This window comes from Theropithecus gelada, chromosome 9, assembly GCF_003255815.1.
Source record: "Theropithecus gelada isolate Dixy chromosome 9, Tgel_1.0, whole genome shotgun sequence".
NCBI lineage: Eukaryota > Metazoa > Chordata > Mammalia > Primates > Cercopithecidae > Theropithecus > Theropithecus gelada.
In genome coordinates, this window is record NC_037677.1 from 75,910,054 (window position 1) to 75,932,206 (window position 22,153).

Below are 22,153 nucleotides of genomic sequence, written 5' to 3' on the forward strand. Positions count from 1 at the left end.
TGTTTTGCTGACATATATACTTATTTTAAAAAGGAGGTGGGCAAAGAAAAAATTTACCCTAAGAATCTAATAGAATCAGTTTGTAGGATTTTAGATTTTATGATGAATATGTGACTTAAAGACATATCCAAGTTAGTTACACAGGCTTCTTAAAACCACTGTACAATTCCGTTACCAACATTTATCTACAGTAATACACAAAACTATGTATTTAAAAATAGCCATGATGATATATTACAGAGGAATGTTGATGTCAGGTTTGATTCCTGTCAAGGTAAATGGATTTTATCAAGTACAAACCTGTGATCGACTACTACTGAGAATTCATGTATACTAAAATAAATAATGAAGATGTTTACCAGCTTAATCAATTTCAATTATGTTTGCCCAATTTTCTATATATTTTGCCATGATTTTCCTTCTAACCTATGAAATTCAAAAATCTAATCTCTCTTTAAAAATATTATGAATTATTTGTCTTAACTCTTCTATTGCTAATTATTTTGTTTTTATATTTTCTTTTTTCTGAATCAACAATGAATGCGGCCGGGCGCGGTGGCTCAAGCCTGTAATCCCAGCACTTTGGGAGGCCGAGGCGGGTGGATCACAAGGTCAGGAGATCGAGACTATCCTGGCTAACATGGTGAAACCCCGTCTCTACTAAAAATACAAAAAACTAGCCGGGCGCGGTAGCGGGCGCCTGTAGTCCCAGCTACTTGGGAGGCTGAGGCGGGAGAATGGCGTGAACCCGGGAGGCGGAGCTTGCAGTGAGCCGAGATCGCGCCACTGCACTCCAGCCTGGGAGACACAGTGAGACTCCGTCTCAAAAAAAAAAAAAAAAAACAAAAAACAAAACAAAAAAAAAACAATGAATGCAATGTTTCTGCTCTGAGTCTTTGAAGAATATTACATAAACAAACACTCGTCTTCAAACTTTTGCTTTTAAGAAAAAGATCACACAATTTAAAAGCCAGTGCTTCATTAGCTAGAGTGGGAAAAAAAAAAATCTTCCCACGCCTTTGATCTAATCTTGTGACTACTATTTCTGTCAGGATATGTGGCTTAGTGATTAAAAGGCTTGACATTATGTGCTCCAATTCCTTCAAAGTCCTCAGTTCAAGTGCTTACCATTCCTTGGGCCAGAATTCTGGAACATTAGATTTTAAGACATTCTTCATGACTAATTTAAATCTAATATCACTTTTAACTAAATTTTCACTTTAATGGCTCCTTTAATGGAGCCATCTTCATTAAATATCTATGAAGATGAATACGGAGAAGTTACCACCCCTTTATTATTGACCTTACTTGTGAAATTAAGCAGAATAACATTCATCAATCATTTTGGTCGAAAACTGTGAAAAACAGAAGCCATACTTTCTCAGTGTCATTTCCAATGTCAAGAATATCAAGGTCACAACAGGTCTTTCCTAGATTGTATTAAGAAATTTATATAGCTGAATCACATCATATTTAGTTTCTAGGTTAATATGAAAAGATGGTAATTTTTCTTTGAAACTTACAAGTACAATCTGCAAATACATAATTTTGAGAATAATTTAATATGTTGACTTCAAGATACAACTATATTCTATGTAAGATACAACTCTATATGTCAATATTTTAAAGAAACGGATCCTTACAAGACCAAAATAACCCACAGGCCACGAGGTTGGTTTTTCCTTTTTTTTTTTTTTTTTTTTTTGTTTAAACAAATGTGCACCACGATGTTTCATCAAGACAAATGCCATGAATGTGAAAGCTGCAGTTTGCAATATACCACATTTAGAACCCAGCGAAGGTGAATTAGACAGAGGTGGTAGTCATTCTAATTAAACAATCAGGTAACTTCACGACAAGCTGATTTGCAGCATCAAAAGTGTCCATTTAAGTTTCTTTTTTCTTGATGATCAGAGGGCCCACATTGTCTCCAGTCTCTTCGTTATGTTTTGTGTGAGCCCCATCACAGAATGGGAACTAGGAAGAGAAAGAATGAATGTGAAACATCTAATCTCAAAATCAGTATTATGCTTGGCAGAGTGGAAGGTGATGCTTAATTCACATAACATCACATAAAAGATTTTCTTGGCTGTCTTATATAGGCTTTCTTAAACAGCATATGTAAACTATACTACTTAGTAAGAGGAAGAAATTGACTTGAGCATAATACACCCATCATTTACTGAATTTCACTGTGATTTTGATGAGTGTTGAAGGCCTTTTTTATGTTTATATATTAGTTACATTCCTTTCTAGTGAATATGTCTATTGCCTATTTACTTCTAAGAGTTTAAGTTCATTTATTTAAAATCAATTTGTGGTCAGGCGCAATGGCTCATGCCTGTAATCTCAACACTTCGGGAGGCTGAGATGGGTGGATCGTTTGAGGTCAGGAGTTCAAGACCAGCCTGGCCAACATGGTGAAACTCTGTCTCTACTAAAAATACACAAATCAGCCAGGCATGGTGGCAAGTGCCTGTAATCCCAGCTTCTCGGGAGGCTGAAGCTTGAACCTGGGAGGTGGAAGTTTTGGTGAGCTGAGACTGCACCACTGCATTCCAGTCTTGGTCTCAAAACATATAAAAATAAAAAATAAAAATCAATTTGCATATTATCCCTTTATTTTTGCAGCAATCTTTCCCAAATCTTTTCATTTTGCTTATTTTTTCATATTCTCAATTTCTCCACTTTCATACAAACATGCCAATATCTCCCTTTTTAACATCATTCATGGAGACAGCTTTCTTCTAGAGATGTGACAAATATAAATTTCCGTTCATTTTCATGATTTCACATTTCATATAGCCCATTTGAATCACAGCACACATTATTTTAATTTTGCTATAAAAAACACAATTTTATCCCAGAGTTTCTCAAGGTGACTGGACTATGGACACTTTAAATTTTGATTTCTATTATCATAGTTTTCTGTAGAACACACTTTGCAAATGCTGTTCTAAGATCCTGTTGCTTCAGTATTACTGGAGGCTGTTGCTTCCCACACTAATACCTTTATTCATAATGTTATCAAAATAAATTATACATGTGAAAGCACCTATTTATAGCTTCTATGTTATGTTGATCAGCCTACTACACTGGGATATTTGTATTTTAAACATTTCAGTGTTTTGTAGGGCTAGTTTTCCTTCATTATTTGTCTTTGTTAACTTTATTAACTTTATCACTTTATTCCTCCAGATAAGCTTGAGAATATTTTTTGCCAAGTCTTAATTTCTTTTGTAGTTTTCATTCTTAGATCTCATGTATATTCTGGTAAGATTATTTCTGTCATATTTTTAAACACTATTATAATTAGTTATTTTCATATCTGAACTCTTGCTATATAAAATCTTTTTTTTTTTTTTTTTTTTTTTGAGACGGAGTGTTGTTCTGTCACCCAGGCTGGAGTGCTGTGGCCGGATCTCAGCTCACTGCAAGCTCCGCCTCCCGGGTTCCCGCCATTCTCCTGCCTCAGCCTCCGGAGTAGCTAGGACTACAGGCGCCCGCCACCTCGCCCGGCTAGTTTTTTTGTATTTTTTAGTAGAGACGGGGTTTCACCGTGTTTGCCAGGATGGTCTCGATCTCCTGACCTCGTGATCCGCCCGTCTCGGCCTCCCAAAGTGCTGGGATTACAGGCTTGAGCCACCGCGCCCGGCCTATAAAATCATTTTTAACAAGTATATCCTTCTCTATTATAAAATGAAAAAATAAGAATTTAATAATATTTTACTTAACTCCTCAGGATTTTACACTTAGAAGGTATAATTATCAGTAATTTTTTTGCTTCTCTATATTTGTATCTTTTATTTCTATTTCATGTCAAATGACGAGAGCTAGCAACTTTGCATTAATCTTGGCGTTTTGAATGTATCTGCAATCTAGAATCTAGAGTTTCACTGTTTAGTTTAAGGTACACTGTTGCTTTGAAGAAGACTATTCAGAAGAGTAAAGTAAGAGGAGTCTTAGCCTTATGAGTAACAAGTACCTCATTATGTGCAGTGCAGGGAATATAATAGATCAGTGAAACTTGACAATGATGGTATTTAATCTTAAACTTTGATATCCAAAAGTCTACTTGATGTTAAAGTAATCAAATTTTAATCTATCTGTAAATAATTGCAAGAGGCACTAAATTAGTTAAAAATCACAGAAAAACTCAAGTCATTGGTATATCTTATATTTCCAGATATAAACTCTATCCTGTCATAGAGGGCAGTGTAAATGTAATATATGTAAAGTTTACATTATTTCTTTTTTTGAGGTCAATAAGATGTGGTACACAGTATATTCATATTAGAAACAAGCCTTTGATGCAAAAATATATAGTTAAGCTTTCAGTTTTTTCTTGGCATGGATGAGGAAAGAGGCTATAAAAATTAAACTAAAATGTATCCCACAGCAAAGTACAGCATTTCAAAGTGACATATGTTTAATAAACAAACACAGATGATTTTACAGTGAGTATAAAAGTTTACACTGTAAAGATTCTATTTTTATAAATAGCACACACAAAACACTTCACTGTAAATCCACACAGGCTACATTTCTGAAAAATGAAATATTTCTAAATAACTTACTGAAATGGCATGTTTAACTTTTCTTTTTTAATCTTATGTTGAAAATATTAGAAACTAACATTTTCTCAAATTGTTTTCTTTCATACACAGAGTAGGAGAGAAATCTATAGAAAAATATACAAAGAAAATCTTACAAAATATTAAGAAAGTCATATGTCGAAAGTGAGAATACACTTTTTCTAACCACCCAATTCTGCCTAAAAACTGAAATTAGCCTGTTTCTTCATATTCTTAAAAGCAAACACATAAACAAATAAACATTTCTTTAAAAAGCAAGTTTATCCCGGTTATTAGTTAATAAACTTTCATGTGATTAAAGTGCACAAAGCTTTTATGCCTTTAAAATGTAAACTAGGCGTATAATTTTGTTCAGAGACATATTTTTTAATGGTACTTTTTATACCACGTAACCCCAGTTACTGTGTTATGTGTCTTGCTTTATTTCTGACCTAAGCAGGAAAAAGATAATGTGTGGCGGATATACACTTTTTTTTTTTTTAAGAGATTAAATTAGATTGCACAGTGGTGCAATCGCAGCTCACTGAAGCCTCAATCTCCCAGGCTCAAGTGAGCCTTCCATCTCAGCCTCCTGAGTAGCTAGGACTATAGGTGCATGCCATCCCACTCAATTGATTTCTACATTTTTTTTGTGGAGACAATGTTTCACTACATTGCCCGTTACATTCCCAAAGTGTTGGAATTACAGGCCTAAGCCACTGTGCCTGGCATTATATACTTTCAAATACAATGTAGGAAGTACAGTAATTTTTACATTAAATACTATACAAAAATGAGAATTTTATTAACCCTTTTTCATTAAAAATTTTGAAATTTGTTAAATTGTTTTAAATTATGAAAAAAAACACACAAAGAATATTAAATTCAGTTCATGTAGTATTGACACTTAATTTGTTCTAAGATGTCAGTGTTTTTTTATTAACAAATCCTGGAAAAAGACTATAAATCAAATTTCCTTTATGTCCAGAAAACATCCTTTTATGTTTTTAACCTAATTTGAACACTACAAATCCCAAATATCTTTAAAAGTGGGGAAGAAAAGGTTAGAAGAAGCTGGAATAAAGGTTTAGTAGAAAAAACACTGGAGATCCTTGCTCTCCACCTGGAAAGCTAGCAATGCTATTTGGATCTTCATAAAAACACAAGATTTCTTTTTCATAGTCCCACATCTCAAGTTATGTCTCTGTTTTGAGGGTAATTCAAGGTAGAAAAAATGCTCCTCTTTGACTTATCTCTTCCACCTGAAACAATTTTCTTTTAAAGACTATCTTCCTTCTCTGAACTTTGTACTTTATATTAGTTTTGATTTTCTGTCCCAGGGAAGTTGCCTGGCACCATTTTGGCTCATCACCATAAACTGTCCAGAAAAATATGCTTGTTTTGGTTGAGAAAGAAAACTGAAGTAATGAGATTTTTTGAGACTACCCTAGAGATTATGACATTTTATACCATTCTTATGTACCTACTTCAGTAAACCTAAGACAGTAACTATAATATGAAATTAAGAGCTATTAATGAAGAGCTAAAAACAAAGAGAAATTAAGGTTTTTGTAAGACTGTCTTTATGTGGATTGGCCAAGGAATGTCACCAACATTCAGAATATCGTTTTTATGAAGAAAGACTCAGTAAAACCCACTTCTAAGCCATTAACAGGATGGAGGATTTCTCTTTTTCCCCCAACACCCGCCCCCTCCCCAACAACAACAACAACAAAAAACAACCCAGGATCAAGCCTACTACCAATGACAAAAGTATCAAACTCAAATCTTCCACTGTAAATGAAAGAAAATGAGTCTAAATTGTCCAGTTGCAATTCATTTCAATTTCAGTTGAGCTCCTGATGTTAACTGGGAAGTCTTTCCTCTCTTTCTTCTTAGTCTGTATTCTTTTGCTGTCCTTGTTTGAACTGCCTCCTAGGTGGCCATAATACAACTCAGCAAATGATGTAACCAACCTGAAGTTGCAGGGAGAGGAATCTAGCAATACTACATCCCATAACCTTCCCTCTTACATCAGAGTCCTTTCATCTTTTTGTTTCAAAAGCAAGACTCTCTCTTCCTTTTTAAGGCTGCGTTTCACATCTGTGCTCTTACTCTCATTTCCTTCCAGCCTTTGTCAAGATACCACTGTCTCAAATACTATTTTTCCCTGTAGTCACTTTAATCATTTCCTCTATACTGGCTCATTTCATTCTCACTTCAAATATGGACAGCCCTTTTGTGAAATACAGTCGGCCCCATCTGTATCTGTGGGTTCCACATCCACGGATTCAACCAACTGTGGATAGAAAATACTCGCTAAAATAATTGTATGGGTACTGAGTATGTACACTTTTTTCCTTGTCATTATTTTTTTATTTTTATTTTTTTTGAGACGGAGTCTCGCTCTGCGGCCCAGGCTGGAGTGCAGTGGCCGGATCTCAGCTCACTGCAAGCTCCGCCTCCCGGGTTTACGCCATTCTCCTGCCTCAGCCTCCCGAGTAGTTGGGACTACAGGCGCCCGCCACCTCACCCGGCTAGTTTTTTGTATTTTTTAGTAGAGATGGGGTTTCACCGCGTTAGCCAGGATGGTCTCGATCTCCTGACCTCGTGATCCGCCCGTCTCGGCCTCCCAGAGTGCTGGGATTACAGGCTTGAGCCACCGCGCCCGGCCCCTTGTCATTATTTTATAAACAATACAGTATAACAACTATTTACATAGCCTTCACACTGTATTAGATATTATGTGTAATCAAGAGATGATATAATAATTTAAAGTATACAGGATTATGTGCATAGCTTATAGGCAAATACTGTCATTTTAAATCAGGGGCTTGAGCATTCTCATATTTTGGTATCCATGGGAGGTCCTGGAACCAATCCACGGTCACCGAGGGAAGACTGTACTATAAAATAAACCAATTTCTGGTCTGGACACAGTGGCTGACACCTGTAATCCCAGCACTCTGGGAGGCCAAGGTGGGTAGATCACTTGAGGTCAGGAGTTCAAGACCAGCCTGGCCAACATGGTGAAACCTCCTCTACTAAAAATACAAAAATTAGCCGGTCACAGTTGTGCATGCCTGTAATCACAGTTACTCAGGAGGCTGAAGCACGAGGATTGCTTGAACCCAAAAGGTGGAGGCTGCAGTGAGCTGAGATCACGCCACTGTACTCCAGCCTGGGTGACAGAGCGAGACTCTGTCTCAAGAAAAAGAAAAAAAAAAGCCAAGCCAATTTCTGAAACATCAGATGACATACCAATGCTGGCAAGAGAAGCACTGGACAAGAGGGAAGGATATGTTTTTAAAAAAAGTAATTTCTGCACATTACTAAGAAATCTGATTCATTGGTGTTGAGACACCTGCTCAAAATGTTACAGACACATAACAGGTTACTAGTGACTGCACCTTAAGAATGAATTAGAATTGAAGTTTGTATCGCATATAACATTTTTTCCATTGGTAAAATGATGTTTAAATTTTGTTATAAATACAACTGGTTTGTATGAGGGAAAAATTACTGACTATAAACTAAAGGTAGCCACTTAATCAAAGGTATTAATTAGTCTTTGTGAACTGGCAAGCAAGTGTGTGACTTGGCACCTGTGTGATAACCTTAGAACCACAGGAATGTGGGGAGTTTCCAAAAGTGTCTGAAGAATATTAACATTTGTTAACTTGGATAATATTCAAAGCAAACTGTTAATTGATTAATGCAGGAATAAGTGCCCAAGATGCAATGAAAATTCAGAACTGACAAATTCAAGACACAAAGAGGATCACTAAATGGCATAAAAGATAAGCCAGAGGGAAAAAAAAAAGGCAGGAGAAAACTGGAAATAAAATGACTGGTCTCATTCCCTCTCCTGAACTTCACCTACGGGAAATGGCAGTCTCTGGCCTAACCATCTGGAAACTCTAAATTGTAAAATGAAAGAATAATCCTGGAATGTTCTGAATTATAAAGTCTAATAAACATTTACACCACTAGTTTGTGTCCACTGGTGATTCTTCCCAAAATATTTGAGATCTTAGTTCATGAAAGCCCACATTTACTTCATTGGATTCTTTGCCCTCTGGGAAAACCGAATCAAAGCAAACACACTTTACTTGATCTCAAAGCCAAGCTGTAGTGTTCACTTCAGCAATTATCTTACTTTTCTTTCCATTCACTGTTGCATCTACTGAAATCTGACATAGACTTCTGTCATTTCTTTGTTAGTTAATTCACACTTTAACTCACTTGGATATAGCTTCTATTCTAATTACTCCGTTGAAATGACACCAAAAGGGCAATTGCTTAATCTAATAGTCTTGTCTATTCACGTAGCTGTCTTTGCATAGGCCAATGTTCAGTACTAAATCTTTGAAACTTTTCCCTCTTCTACTTTGAAGCTATGGTATTTTTAGTTTTATTCTAACCTCTCTGGCCCATTCCATCTCCTTAAATGGCTCTTGTGCCCTTTCCAAAATGCAGAAAATTCCCCAAGATTTCATATTTAGCCCTTGATTTTTATCCATATCAAAGATCAGTTGCATTCCTACACTTGACTCATCAGTTTTGCTGATCTATATCTCCAACCCTGACGTCTCACATTTCACGCTGTCTGCTGTGTATTTCCATTCAACTACCACCTCAAATTCGCTCTCTGAAGCAGAACTTACAGCTGTCCTGGAAAACTAGCCTTTCACCTCGAATCTCTTATTTCTGTTAATGGCATAACCCTCTTCTAATCCTACATGCTTAGATCCTTCAATGAGCTTTAGTTTTTCTCCCCTAGTCTTTCACACAGAAGTCAGTGCATTTGGCTGATCCTTTCCCCGAAATGTTTCATGTCTGCTCATTTGTCTCCATTTCCATAGCTAGCACCCTGCTAAAAGTATCATAACTCTATGTCTGAAACCCCTGTCAAGAAGCTCCCCATGTCTGGAGTCACAAACTCCTCACACTGTCCTCAAGACTCTCCTCAATTTAGATTTATTCCTGGGGGGGGGAGGGCAGTACAAGAACCAGACTAGATTCTTCATCCATTTCACCTTTGTTCACAAGTCCTTTCTTGCAGATTTTGAGTCTCCAATATATGCAGTTTATTCAAATGCTACCAATTTTTCTCAGAGCAATTTGACTCCCAAGTATATGACTATGCTTTCCCAGAAGATGTGGTCTATTTTTAATTAAGACACAAACAAACAAACAAACAAACAAAAAACAGAGACTGGGTCTCACCATGTTGCCCAGGCTGGTCCTGAACTCCGGGCCTCAAGTGATCCTCCTGCCTTGGCATCTCAAAGTATTAGGATTACAGGTGTGAGCCACTGCATCCAGCCTTACAGTGTAATTTCTTCCTCTTAGCTTCCATTTATTTAGACCACTTACACTACATGTACTATATACATCTGTGACATCTGTTTTACTCTTTAATGTTTCTCATGCATGCACATATAGTAGATAGTAAATGAACTACTGAAGATCACTGACTAAAGAACTATAAAACTCCAACTTAGAAATTCCACAATTTCTAGATGTATTACTTTACTATTTTCCAGTAACCCCACTAGTACTTATCAACAATTCCAAATTCCAAATGAATAGTGCTCTTCATAATTTGTTGTAATGGGCCTATTAATTTTTGGTTTATATTCAATATACTCATCAAGGAGTTTTTGAACAAAATGGCATAACCTAAGTACTTTATCATTGGATTGTACAACAGCAAACCTATTGGGAGAAAGGAGTGAAATATGCTTTCTAGTGTGCGTTCAGTAACCCTTATCTGAAATACTTGGTCATAAGAAAATGAAAAGAAAATGTTTAGGACCAGAAGAGTTTTGGATTTCAGATTTTTTCAACTTTTGAAATGTTTGCATATCCCTAATGAGGTTATCTTTGGGGATGGGATCCAAGCCTAAACATAAAATTTACTTATGTTTTATATATACCTTATACACGTAGCCTGAAAGTAATTTTTTTTTTTTTTTTGAGACGGAGTCTTGCTCTGTCGCCCAGGCTAGAGTACGGTGGCTAGATCTCGGCTCACGGCAAGCTCCGCCTCCCAGGTTCACGCCTTTCTCCCGCCTCTGCTTCCCAAGTAGCTGGGACTACAGGTGTCCGCCACCACACCCAGCTAACCTTTTGTATTTTTAGTGGAGATGGGGTTTCACCGTGTTAGCCAGGAGCTGATCTCCTGACCCTCGTGATCCACCCGTCTCGGCCTCCCAAAGTGCTGGGATTACAGGTGCGAGCCACCACGCCCAGCTGCTTGAAAGTAATTTCATACACTATTTTACACAGTTTTGTGAATGAAACAAAGTTTGTATACAATGAACCATCAGAAAGCAAAAGTGTCACCATCTCAGTCACACATGTGGACAATCTGTGGTTATCTTGCATCACCATCATTCCCGACTACGAATTTATATGCTACTGATAAGCAAACATTTTCTTGCATGTATTCACATGTGAGTACTTAACAGTAAAAAACATACCATACCATTAATTCAGTTAAAAAAAAACAGTGCTCCGGGAAATTAAGCAGCATAGTAGCACCACCAGAATACCGACATTAGCAGCTGGGGGGGCCTTTTTTTCCCTTTGGGTCACTGAATTAACTGTGTCCTGTGTGCCTGTGTTTTGACTTCAACTGGTGAACCATCACATGAGGTCAGGTGTGGAATTTTCCACTTGTGGTATCATGTCAGTGTTCAAAATATTTCAAATTTTTGAGCCTTTCAGATTTCAAATTTTTGGATTATTTGGATTAGAGAAATCCAAATAAGAAGGTACAGCTTAGCCTGTACCTAGTATGTGGCTTCTTCCATATTTGTGACAAGTTATTTGTGAAAATGACCCTCTACTATGGGAAGAGATCCCAAACATAATGTGCTTTCAGAAACAGATACATCGTTTTTATTGATTTTTTTGAGGGCCCTTTAACGTCATTTTTTTTTTTTTTTTTTGTAAAATCCATTGTATTTTATTTTTTGAGACAGGGTCTCACTCTGTTGCTGGAACGCAGTGTGGTGCAATCACAGCTAACTGTAGCCTCAATCTCCTGGGCTCAAGTGATCTTCCTGCTTCAGTTTCTTGAATAGCTGGGACTACAGAGGCATGCCACCCTGCCTGGCTATTTTTTTTTTCAAGAGATGGTCTCACTATGTTACCCAGGCTGCTCTTGAACTAATGGGCTCAAGTGATCTGCCTCAGCCACCCAAAGTGCTGGGATTACAGGTGTGAGACACCACGCCCTGCTGAAATTCATTTTATTTGAATGCTAAGAGTGGTAGTACAGTGTTTATACCATGTTTCTCACAACACACCAGAAATCCCAAAGCCATTCGGTGTACAAATCCCTTTGAGATGCTTGAGACAGTATAGTCTCGCTCTGTGGCCCAGGCTGGAGTGCAGTGGCTGGATCTCGGCTCACTGCAAGCTCCGCCTCCCGGGTTTACGCCATTCTCCTGCCTCAGCCTCCCGAGTAGCTGGGACTACAGGCGCCCGCCACGTCGCCCGGCTAGTTTTTTGTATTTTTTAGTAGAGACGGGGTTTCACCATGTTAGCCAGGATGGTCTCGATCTCCTGACCTCGTGATCCACCTGTCTCGGCCTCCCAAAGTGCTGGGATTACAGGCTTGAGCCACCGCGCCCGGCCTACTACTAGCTGCCATCATGTCTAAAACCTGCAGGTTTCACAGATGACACTTCCAAAAGGGGCTTGATAAAACACAATTCTCATATAAGAAAATAAGATTTTAGGATCCTATATTGTTAGATATTTAACTGGAGGAGTTGCAGCTGAAAGAAGGTATAGGACATTTACTAGGTAAGTTTTTACAGGTAATTTTAAAGAAGTTTCTTTTCAAATTTCTAACACTTGTCTTAGTATCTGGTGTTTGAAAGCTCAAAAAAATATTTTACTTCTTTTGCTTCTCTTTGTGATTAGCCTGTACACTTCACTTCCTGGGACAGTGGAAGCTAAGAAATCCTAAGAGCAAATTAAAGGGATTTTTCTCTTTTCTTTGGCCAAGAATATGGTTAAATCTGCCTGAACTCGATGAAGGTACAATGTAATTCTACTGCATACTGGTTAGATATTTTAGAAAATATATTCCTTTAAGAGCGTATGGAACACAAAGAAGAATAGGATTCCAAAAAAAAGAAAAAGAATGAAAGAAGGAAGGAAGGAAGGAAGGAAGGAAGGAAGGAAGGAAGGAAGGAAGGAAAGAAAGAAAGAAAGAAAGAAAGAAAGAAAGAAAGAAAGAAAGAAAGAAAGGGAGGAAAGAAAAAGAAAGGGGATATTATAACAGGTCAGGCGTGGTGGCTTATGCCTGTAATCCCAGTTACTCAGTGGTTGAGGCACAAGAATCGCTTGAACCCAGAGGTGGAGGTTGCAGTGAGCCGAGATCCCACCACTGCACTCCCACCTGGATGACAGAATAGACTCTGTCTCAACAACAACAAAAAAGGGATATCATAACAATATCTGGTGATACAAGTCTGACAGAATAATTTAAAAGGAAATATAACATTAAAAATGGTACTGTATGAAGGAATGGCTTTCCTCACCTTTTTGGACCTCCAACAACGGCAGTACACAGCTTTATCTCCCAAATCCTCCATGTCAAAAGCATGTACTATCTTGGGGTTGTCTTTCTGGATGTGAAGGTTTATCATAGCTTTATTTCGATGATCTTTAACATAAAATCTTTTGTAAGCTAGATAACCAATTGCAGCTGTCCCAGCAGCAATGGTAACTGCTGCGATCCATTCAACTAGAGCAGGGAAGGAAAAAAAATAATTATCAAAACCAAAATATACACTAATAATATCACATGAATGTTCAGAAAATCCAGTTTTTGAGTATTAAGCATCCTAATAGTCCAAGGCTTTTAATGTTAACAAAATGACCAGAAAACACTGGTATAATAGTCCTTTGTTATGACTTTCCCTGGCCCTTACTGAAGCAATTGTGTATTTTCTGCTGAGTGATGACAGCTACATTAAGAAGAAGAAACTTAAAATTATTATTTTAGAGCTGGAGTTAAAAAAACCCAAAGCTCAATAATCATTTAAAAAGTGTTTATAAGTAGATTTTAAATAACATGTGAACTTGCAGGTACCTATTGCTTAAAAAAAGGAAAAAGCCCTGAAACATAAAAATTCAGATTACAAATAACATTTTGTTATGTTAACAAAATGACTCATTTGAGTTTAAATAGTCAGATCCCTTAGTGATTTTTAAATGATTTAATTTACCAAAACTCAGTTGCAACTATTGCAGAAAGCTATAAGAGAAATGATACCCAAAGAAACAAACAAAATAAAACCACCCTTAATGTTAAACACTCAAAGGAATATATGTGGCAGGATTCCAGGTTTCAAAGTCATTCTGCATTCAAAAGGCCTTTTTTAAAAATTTTCAAAGTGTTTTCTCATTAAAATAAAAATCAGAATGTACTAACTTCATTTTTTGTAGAAAACATGATTAATATAAGTATAGTTATATTCTCATTTAATAAATTCTAAATTTACTTTCCTATAAAATTCATTTTGAATTTAATGGCATTATTCTGCTTTCTAATAATAAAAACTGTTTGACTAACAAGCCATCTAGTTATTCTTTTCAAGCAGCTTTTCAAGTCTTTAGAAACTCAAGGGCTTAACAACTACCCCAGCTCCAGGCAATGATGGAGAGAAGAAAGTTCTGCATAATCTGGTTAGCCTCAGCCTCAGAGGAGAGTTGTCTATTCCCAGCATGGAGTGGGCTGCAGGAAGAAGTTGAACAGGGGTCAGGATAAACACACTGGACTCCTTCCCAGCACTTCCTGAGTCAGATCTTCAGTGTTTGAAATAAGTTCCCAGACTATCAAATAAAACCCTAGAGAGATAAGTACAAAAAAACACATTCCAAGGCCAAATAAAAACACATAATGAATAATTAGTTGTATAGTTTACTTGCACTATTGAGTCAAATTTCTGATTTCACCATACCTAATAGTACCTTACATAAAACTGGAGCTCAGTCTTCTAAAACTGTAATAGAAAGGATCATTCTCAGTCTCTTGTATGTTGGTCTTCTTTTCTAGTTTATTTAATAATTTAGACTTTATCTAAATTATTCCTGCATCTTGCTCATCTCGTAAGAGAGCATAATTTCCGCCTTTTCTGGTTTATCCTCGCTTTCTAATTAACGTGTTCCTTGGATTTTATTTTCAACCACGGTAGTACTTTTCTTAACAAATTAATTTATACTGTTTTCCTTCCCATAACATTTCCATTCTTTCTTGCTATAATTCCCTAATAAACATTAACATTTCGTCTTTCCCAGGTCCTGCATGACTGAGAAGACAAGTTAATATATCATCTGACAGCTTCAAACCTTTGGCTTCATCAGAAGACGTTTTTTAAGTAGGTACACATTATGTGTAGATTTATCTCAAATTTTAGTGCCACTTCATGGTATTACCCTGTGGTTATTGCAAGCAGGTCTGCAACTTTGCTATGACTTCTAGCTAGATTCATGATCTTCCTTTCTAATGTTATTTACCATGGAACTTTCTTGAGAAAACATTCCCTCTGCCAGAAGCTGTAGCAATCCACTTCTTAGCTAATGGAAAGCCACTCTGAATAGCTAATGTACCTATCACAAAATGGGCTAAAATGCTGCTTTGCATAGTATTGCACCATAACATTTGCTGAACATCGTCTTTAGTACAAACTTAAAGGGGGGCAATATCCTAAAAGAATAAAATAACTTCCTTAATGCTGTTGATTTTAGTTATACTTTACTTTTTTTTTTTTTTTTTTTTTTTTTGAGACGGAGTCTCGCTCTGTCGCCTGGGCTGGAGTGCAGTGGCCGGATCTCAGCTCACTGCAAGCTCCGCCTCCCGGGTTCACGCCATTCTCCTGCCTCAGCCTCCCGAGTAGCTGGGACTACAGGCGCCCGCCACCTCGCCCGGCTAGTTTTTTTTGTATTTTTTAGTAGAGACGGGGTTTCACCATGTTAGCCAGGATGGTCTCGATCTCTTGACCTCGCGATCCGCCCGTCTCGGCCTCCCAAAGTGCTGGGATTACAGGCTTGAGCCACCGCGCCCGGCCGTATACTTTACTTTTTAGGTGAATTATAAAGTACTTCATAACATATTTGTTGGGATGGCACCCACATATTGCAAAAAGTCCTGAGATCCAAAGAACTACAATTGGCTAGTATTAATTTGTTTCATGATCTAAAAAGAGAATACTATAGGAATTTCTACTTGAAACCCATCATGATAGGTGAAAACAATCTCTCCTAGTCATTAAAACATTCTTCTTGCATTCTTTTTTCTCATATAATTTACCAACTGCATCCACAGGTGACTTTTCTTTTTAAGCTTTATCTCCCTTGGATTTTGTGATGGTGGGAGAGATGACAGAATAACTGACATGGAAAAGGGGTAACACCAAAGGCATCATTGAAAGAAATGGAAACTGACTCCAGATCCCCAAGACTAGCTGCCCCATGGGGGCATCAAAACACACATGGGGAATCAAAACACACACTTTGTGCTCTACCCCCTACTCCCCAGCAAGGGTCACTTGTGACCCTGTGCAAATGTCACAGTACCATGTGTTCGAGCAAAATAGCTTTGTATTTGCTCTGAGGTTTTGAGAAAACAATTCCCATTTCTTTTATTTTTTCCCTTCCCAAATTCTAATTCTCTAATCTCATTAGGGACAAATGCAATAGTTCTCAGAAGTTTAAAAAAAAAAAAAAAGTTGCTATTTTATCATTTCATGACTGCAGCCTGAATCAGTCTTTTCTGGCAAAAAGCTGTGGATGCCACTGACAACTCTAAAGGAAAAGGAAATTATACACAGACAGACGGATATTTCTGTTGGCACCTTTCAGATACTTGTTCAGACTTGGGATCTAGAAAAAATTTGGAGCATTCTTTGTTTTTCTCTTTTTTTGGAGACAGAGTTTCTACTGCCCAAGCTAGGGTATAGTGGCGGGATCCCGGCTCCATTGCAACCTCCAACTCCCAGGTTCAAGCGATTCTCCTGCCTCAGCCTCCTGAGTAGCTGGAATAACAGGTATGCACCACCACACCTGGCTAATTTTTTGTATTTTTTTTTTTTTTTTTTTTTTTAGTAGAAACGGGGTTTTACCATGTTGGCCAGGCTGGTCTTGAACTCCTGGCTGCAAGTGATCCACCAACTTCGGCCTCCCAAAGTGCTGGGATTAGAGGTGTGAGCCATGGCACTCAGCCCCTGAGCATTATTTCTGCCTCTTCTGGATTACCCTTTTTTTTTTTTTTTTTTTTTTTTGAGATGGAGTCTTGCTCTGTTGCCCAGGCTGGAGTGCAATGGCACAATCTCAGCTCACTGCAACCTCCACCTCCCGGGTTCAAGCAATTCTCCTCCCTCAGCCTCCCGAATAGCTGGGATTACAGGCGCTCACCACCATGCCTGGCTAATTTTTGAATTTTTAGTAGAGACGGGGTTTCACCATGTTGGCCGGGCTGGTCTTGAACTCCTGACCTCAGGTGATCCGCCTGCCTCGGACTCCCACAGTGCTGAGATTACAGGCATGAGCCACCATGCCTGGCCTTCGCTTTTCTTTTCTATAGACATTTCTCAAGGAACAGTTAATTCCTGTAATTAGGTCAAACCCCACCCTACCAGACCTTGTGTAACCGTGCTTTGTATCTACACAAATACCATTAAATACCATTAAAGATCACAAATGTTGAGAAAGGTAACACTTCTAATAATTTCTAAATAATCCTCCCATTTGCTTATTCTTCCATTGGCGTACTATTGTATAATACTTGGTTTTCTCTTTAAAATTATTCAGAGAGAGAGAAAACATGGACTTGTTCCCAAACTCAACAGCCTTGTTTACAACCCAATCTTTGGCTTTTTTTTTTTTTTTTTACCGTGAGCATTATTTTGCTTTAACTTAGGAATCTCTCTCAGCTTCTTTTACCTTAGCCCCTTTTCTGCTCTAAACTGCCCTCTCCAGCCAACCATCAACTGCCATAGAATCATAATGTTTCTCCTCTTCTGTCAGGAGAGGGGGAGGGGAGCTGTGTTTAAACCTTTCCTTCCCTTAGATCTCCCATAGGCTGGTAATTTTTTTTTTTCACAAGGCCTGGCATATAAGTGGTATTCAATAATGTTGGTTGAGTCAAAAGAAATAATGTATGACTACATTAAATTTGCAATTCCTATGTGCAATTTTTCTGTCCTTACACTGCATCGCTCTTACACTAAATGACTTATCTTTACCTTCTTCTTAACCTGCTGTATCAGGGTGTGGAATTTACTCTCTGATACATATATTAAAAACAAACAAACAAACAAACAAAAAACTTCAAGCATATATAAGAAGCTATGTTTAAAAAAACTTTATTATGGACCATTTCAGACACACAAAGGGAATACTATAATGAACCCCATTTACCCTCAACTAGCTCTAACAACCATCAATTTGGCCAAACTCCCCCCTTATTTTTCTTTTTTTCTTTTTTTTTTTTTTTTTGAGACGGAGTCTCGCTCTGTCACCCAGGCTGGAGTGCAGTGGCCGGATCTCAGCTCACTGCAAGCTCCGACTCCCGGGTTTACACCATTCTCCTGCCTCAGCCTCCCGAGTAGCTGGGACTACAGGCGCCCGCCACCTCGCCCGGCTAGTTTTTTGTATTTTTCGTAGAGATGGGGTTTCACCGTGTTAGCCAGGATGGTCTCGATCTCCTGACCTCGTGATCCGCCCGTCTCGGCCTCCCAAAGTGCTGGGATTACAGGCTTGAGCCACCGCGCCCGGCCTTATTTTTCTTTTTTTTTTTTTTTTAAGACAGAGTCTCGCACCCTTGCCCAGGCTAGAGTGCAGTGGCGTGATCTCAGCTCACTGCAACCTCTGCCTCCCGGGTTCAAGTAATTCTCGTGCCTCAGCCACCCAAGTAGCTGGGACTACAGGTATGTGCCACCATGCTTGGCTAATTTTTTGTATTTTTTGTAGAGATGGGGTTTCATCATGTTGTCCAGACTGATCTCGAACTTCTGACCTCATGATCTGCCTGCCTCGGCCTCCCAAAGTGCTGGGATTACAGGCGTGAGCCACCGCGCCCAGCCCTCTTATTTTTCATTTATTGTTTATAACTTACAGGAGCTATCCCCTTTATTTTCAGTATGATCCATACATTCCTTTTCAGACAAAAACAAACCCTTAAATAGTGACTTTAAATGACTTGGTGAATTTAGTGAACCAAAACAATATTTTCCTATGTTGAGGTTAAATGAATTAGAAAATTAGTTTCAATAAAATACACAAGAATATAAAAGAGATAAGAATTTATGAAATGTAATTTTGGTTACAAGCATTGCAATGATCAGGGTTTGGGATAGATAACGAAATACAAGTTGAAGAGACAAATCCCTATGTTGCAACTTGAGGGTAAATTAAAAAAAAGTGATTTCAGGGGAAGGCAGGTTAAGGAAGGCCTTTTAAAATTATCTGGTTTAGTTGGCTTTTTTTTTTTTTTAAAGATGAGGGTGAATTATGAGTGACTTTAGGCTGAAGAGAAGAAAATCTTCATGAGGCGCTAAATATTTACGAGCAACAGGTATCACTGAGGCAAAGATTTAAGCAAAATAAAACAGCATCTGGAGGACATGGAGAGAGAACAGCCTAAGAGTTAACATCTTCCTTGCAAACAGAAGGGAAAGGGTTAAGGGTGAAAGCAATCAATGAGTGCTAGAGTTATCAAGGAGCAGGATGATGTTCAGAAAGGTCATCTATTTGGATATGAGGAAGAATCATAAGAGACTGGACAAGTAGGCAGTGAAGGCCACTTAGTACTAGAAAATATAATAAACTAATGGTCTTATCGACCATACTGGTATGAAGAGCTATCTCAGTGATCAGGATCTTAAGAGTATTTCGGTTCCAATCATTCATTCTCATTGCCTCTGTGCAATTCTAGTCCTGGCCTTGTCCCCGTAAAATTTTATTTATAAACTACCTTTTATTTTTCTTCTGAAGATGAACAAGAGTTATGCATATATGTACACACGTTATATTTAACATATATTTATATAGTGCTTACCATTGTCATATATCATTCTAAGCCCTTTGTAATTACAAATTCATTTAATTGAGAAGAGACATGGTATCTTCCCCTCAATTAAAAGATCTAAATTGATTTTCAATCCGTAGGAATAAATTTGGTTTAAAGTTTGAGAGTAGAACCAAACTTGTGTGATCTAAACATTAAAAGTTAAATCGCTTTGACATTCTCTGTCCCTACCCTGCCTACTTACTACTATATTGAGGAGGGAAGTGTTGATAGAAGAGATTTACACAGGCTTTGGGCCTCTCCCTACAGTCCTCATGACAACCTGTATGCTTTTTGGTGAAATAAAAAAGTAGTCATGGCAGGGTGTGGTGTCTCACATACGTAATCCCAGCACTTTGGGAAGCTAGGGGACCAAGGAGAAAGGATGACTTGAGCCCAGGAGTTCAAAATTGCCGTGAGCTATGATCACAACACTGTACTCCAGCTTGGGCCACTGAGTGAGACTCTGTCTCAAAAAATAGATCATAGTCACTCCTCATAACAAAGCTGAATACTTCCAGTTGAAGCCAATAACCTACTTCAGTGATTTCCTATTCCTTAGGCAATGGAAAATGACTGGGAAAGTTGCCTTTGAATTCCTCTATGGTTAGACTTGAAAAACAAAACAAAACAAAAAAACTTGTTTAAAAAAGAAATCTTGCAGACTAGCCTGCAGATAGTGGTAAGTCCTAGGGGTTCACCTGTTTCACATTTCAATAATATGCAACCTAAATAACGTTTAGTGTTCATGTACATAAAAAGATCCCACATTTTAAACACACATTGTGGAATCTTTTGGTCCACCTCAAACATGTGCAGTCTTCCTGTAAAATTAAAAGTATCAGCGGCACAAGTCACACGAACATCTCATTTCACAAGTCTTACTCCCAAGAGAACACAGTTTTCCAAAAAACAAAAACAAAAATCACACCCTATTTTAAATGCACCAAGCTGCCTCTATTAAAAGTCTCAAGATAAGTATCCTTTAATATAATTTTTGCAAATAATAATCTCTATATCATTAGTAACTTCGAAATGTCATGGAATATCACCCTTACTTAGCCAGGTAAATTTTGTCAACAGAAGTGGAACTCTCCGATTTTTGGAAACTACCTATTAAAAAAGTAGGGCTCAAGTTAGTAGGGACTTTACATTACCTGGCACTACAGATGCTCAATATTTACTGAACGTATTTTTAATTAACCTCTGGACAATCTCTTTGCCTTTACTCAAAACCTTGCGAAGTGGTGTTTTATAGAGGGACAAAGATCACACATACCGTGTGTCTGGTACACAGTATTATATTAACAACTATAACATCACCAAGAATGGTTATAAAGTGAAACTCCACACTAAATGACTGCTTATAAAGTCTCCTAATTTTATTATAAGGGACTTTCTGTGAAATACTGTTTCCAAACGCTAAGTACTAGCATTGGGGAACGAAGACTCAGAAAGCTGAAGGTTCAACGAAGGCGGGTTTCAATTCTTTATCCTGGACTACTGCCACTGAGTGCCAGATGCCAGGGGCATAACAAAAAACCGGGAAAACTGAAGACCTCGGATTGGGTTTCATCCCTGGAAAAAAAAAATCTGCAAAACTAAGATGTGATTAGTCATGCAATGCTTCAGGATTGCAGGAAATCGACGTTGTGGCCCGACGCTGACTGAAACAGGAGAAGGGTAAACAGGTTTGCTGTTGTTTTCTCCCACCTTTCCTTTCTTTCCAGGCTCTGTGACTTAAGGATATGAAAGCGTCTTAGAAGAGAACAAGAAATGCTAGCGGCGCGGTCATTTGGTGTTAGGGTTTGGCTAGTTGGGGGAAACGTGGACTCTGGTCTCGCATGGCCCCAAACCATCAATCCATCCCTGACCTCGCCCCCTTTCCCTATCCCGGCCGGAGCCCGCAGCCGGGCCGAGCACTTGCCCTTCTGCATCTCAAGGTTATAGGACCGGCGGGCGTGTAGGGCAGCGGTAAAACAACCCAGCTGAGCTGCGGGCGCAGCAACCGGTGAGCCTCACCAGCCTCACCCGCTCCCAGGCCCCACTTCACCTCGTACGCTGGAACTGGAAGTCAGACTCATGGCGACGTCGCTTGCAAGGCGTGTGCACTAGGATACCGAGCACAAACGGGTTCGCGCGGCCGGCGAGACTAAAGGTGCCAGTGCCGTACTAAGGGCACCGACTCCGCGCTGCTACCGCGCAGGCGCCGCGGCGGGTCGTGAGCACGTGTGTGAGCTCGACCCTGGTAGGTGCTGAGCATGCGTGGAGCTGTGCCCTGGGCCTTAAGGAAGTCTGGACTCCGGATTTTGACAGCCATGGGAGCTGGGAGGAGGAAAAGACTTAGGTAGCAACGGAGTTTGCGCAACGCCGAGGGGCGGGGCCCTGAAGCGGAGGGGCAGGGCCCTGGGATTAGGGAATCCAGGCCAGATTTTACGTCTCTTCCAGGTGTGTGGGCGTCTGGGGACAGAGACAGGTGTTAATA

The 22,153-nt window shown here is 38.7% G+C and overlaps 1 protein-coding gene across 5 annotated transcripts; it reads right to left on the reverse strand.

Annotated features, from left to right (window-relative positions):
* Nucleotides 1-870: 870 nt before the first annotated feature.
* CISD1 (CDGSH iron sulfur domain 1) lies at nt 871-21,965 on the reverse strand. Of its 5 annotated transcripts, none has more exons than XR_003121213.1 (4): nt 21,722-21,965; nt 13,139-13,344; nt 1,781-1,977; nt 871-1,258 (listed from the first exon to the last, which is right to left on the reverse strand). XR_003121213.1 is itself a non-coding variant. In XM_025397401.1 (4 exons), exons 2-4 carry the CDS (start codon nt 14,280-14,282, stop codon nt 1,888-1,890), a joined length of 336 nt encoding a protein of 111 aa, XP_025253186.1. In that variant the 5' UTR covers nt 14,283-14,337; nt 21,722-21,884; the 3' UTR covers nt 1,544-1,887. The 5 variants fall into 5 exon arrangements, 4 of the variants coding, with proteins under 4 accessions (XP_025253186.1, XP_025253188.1, XP_025253185.1 ...); XM_025397401.1 differs by lacking the exon at nt 871-1,258 and adding an exon at nt 14,243-14,337 and having other exon boundaries at nt 1,544-1,977; nt 21,722-21,884; XM_025397403.1 differs by lacking the exons at nt 871-1,258; nt 21,722-21,965 and adding exons at nt 14,176-14,337; nt 17,544-17,592 and having other exon boundaries at nt 1,544-1,977.
* Nucleotides 21,966-22,153: the final 188 nt, after the last annotated feature.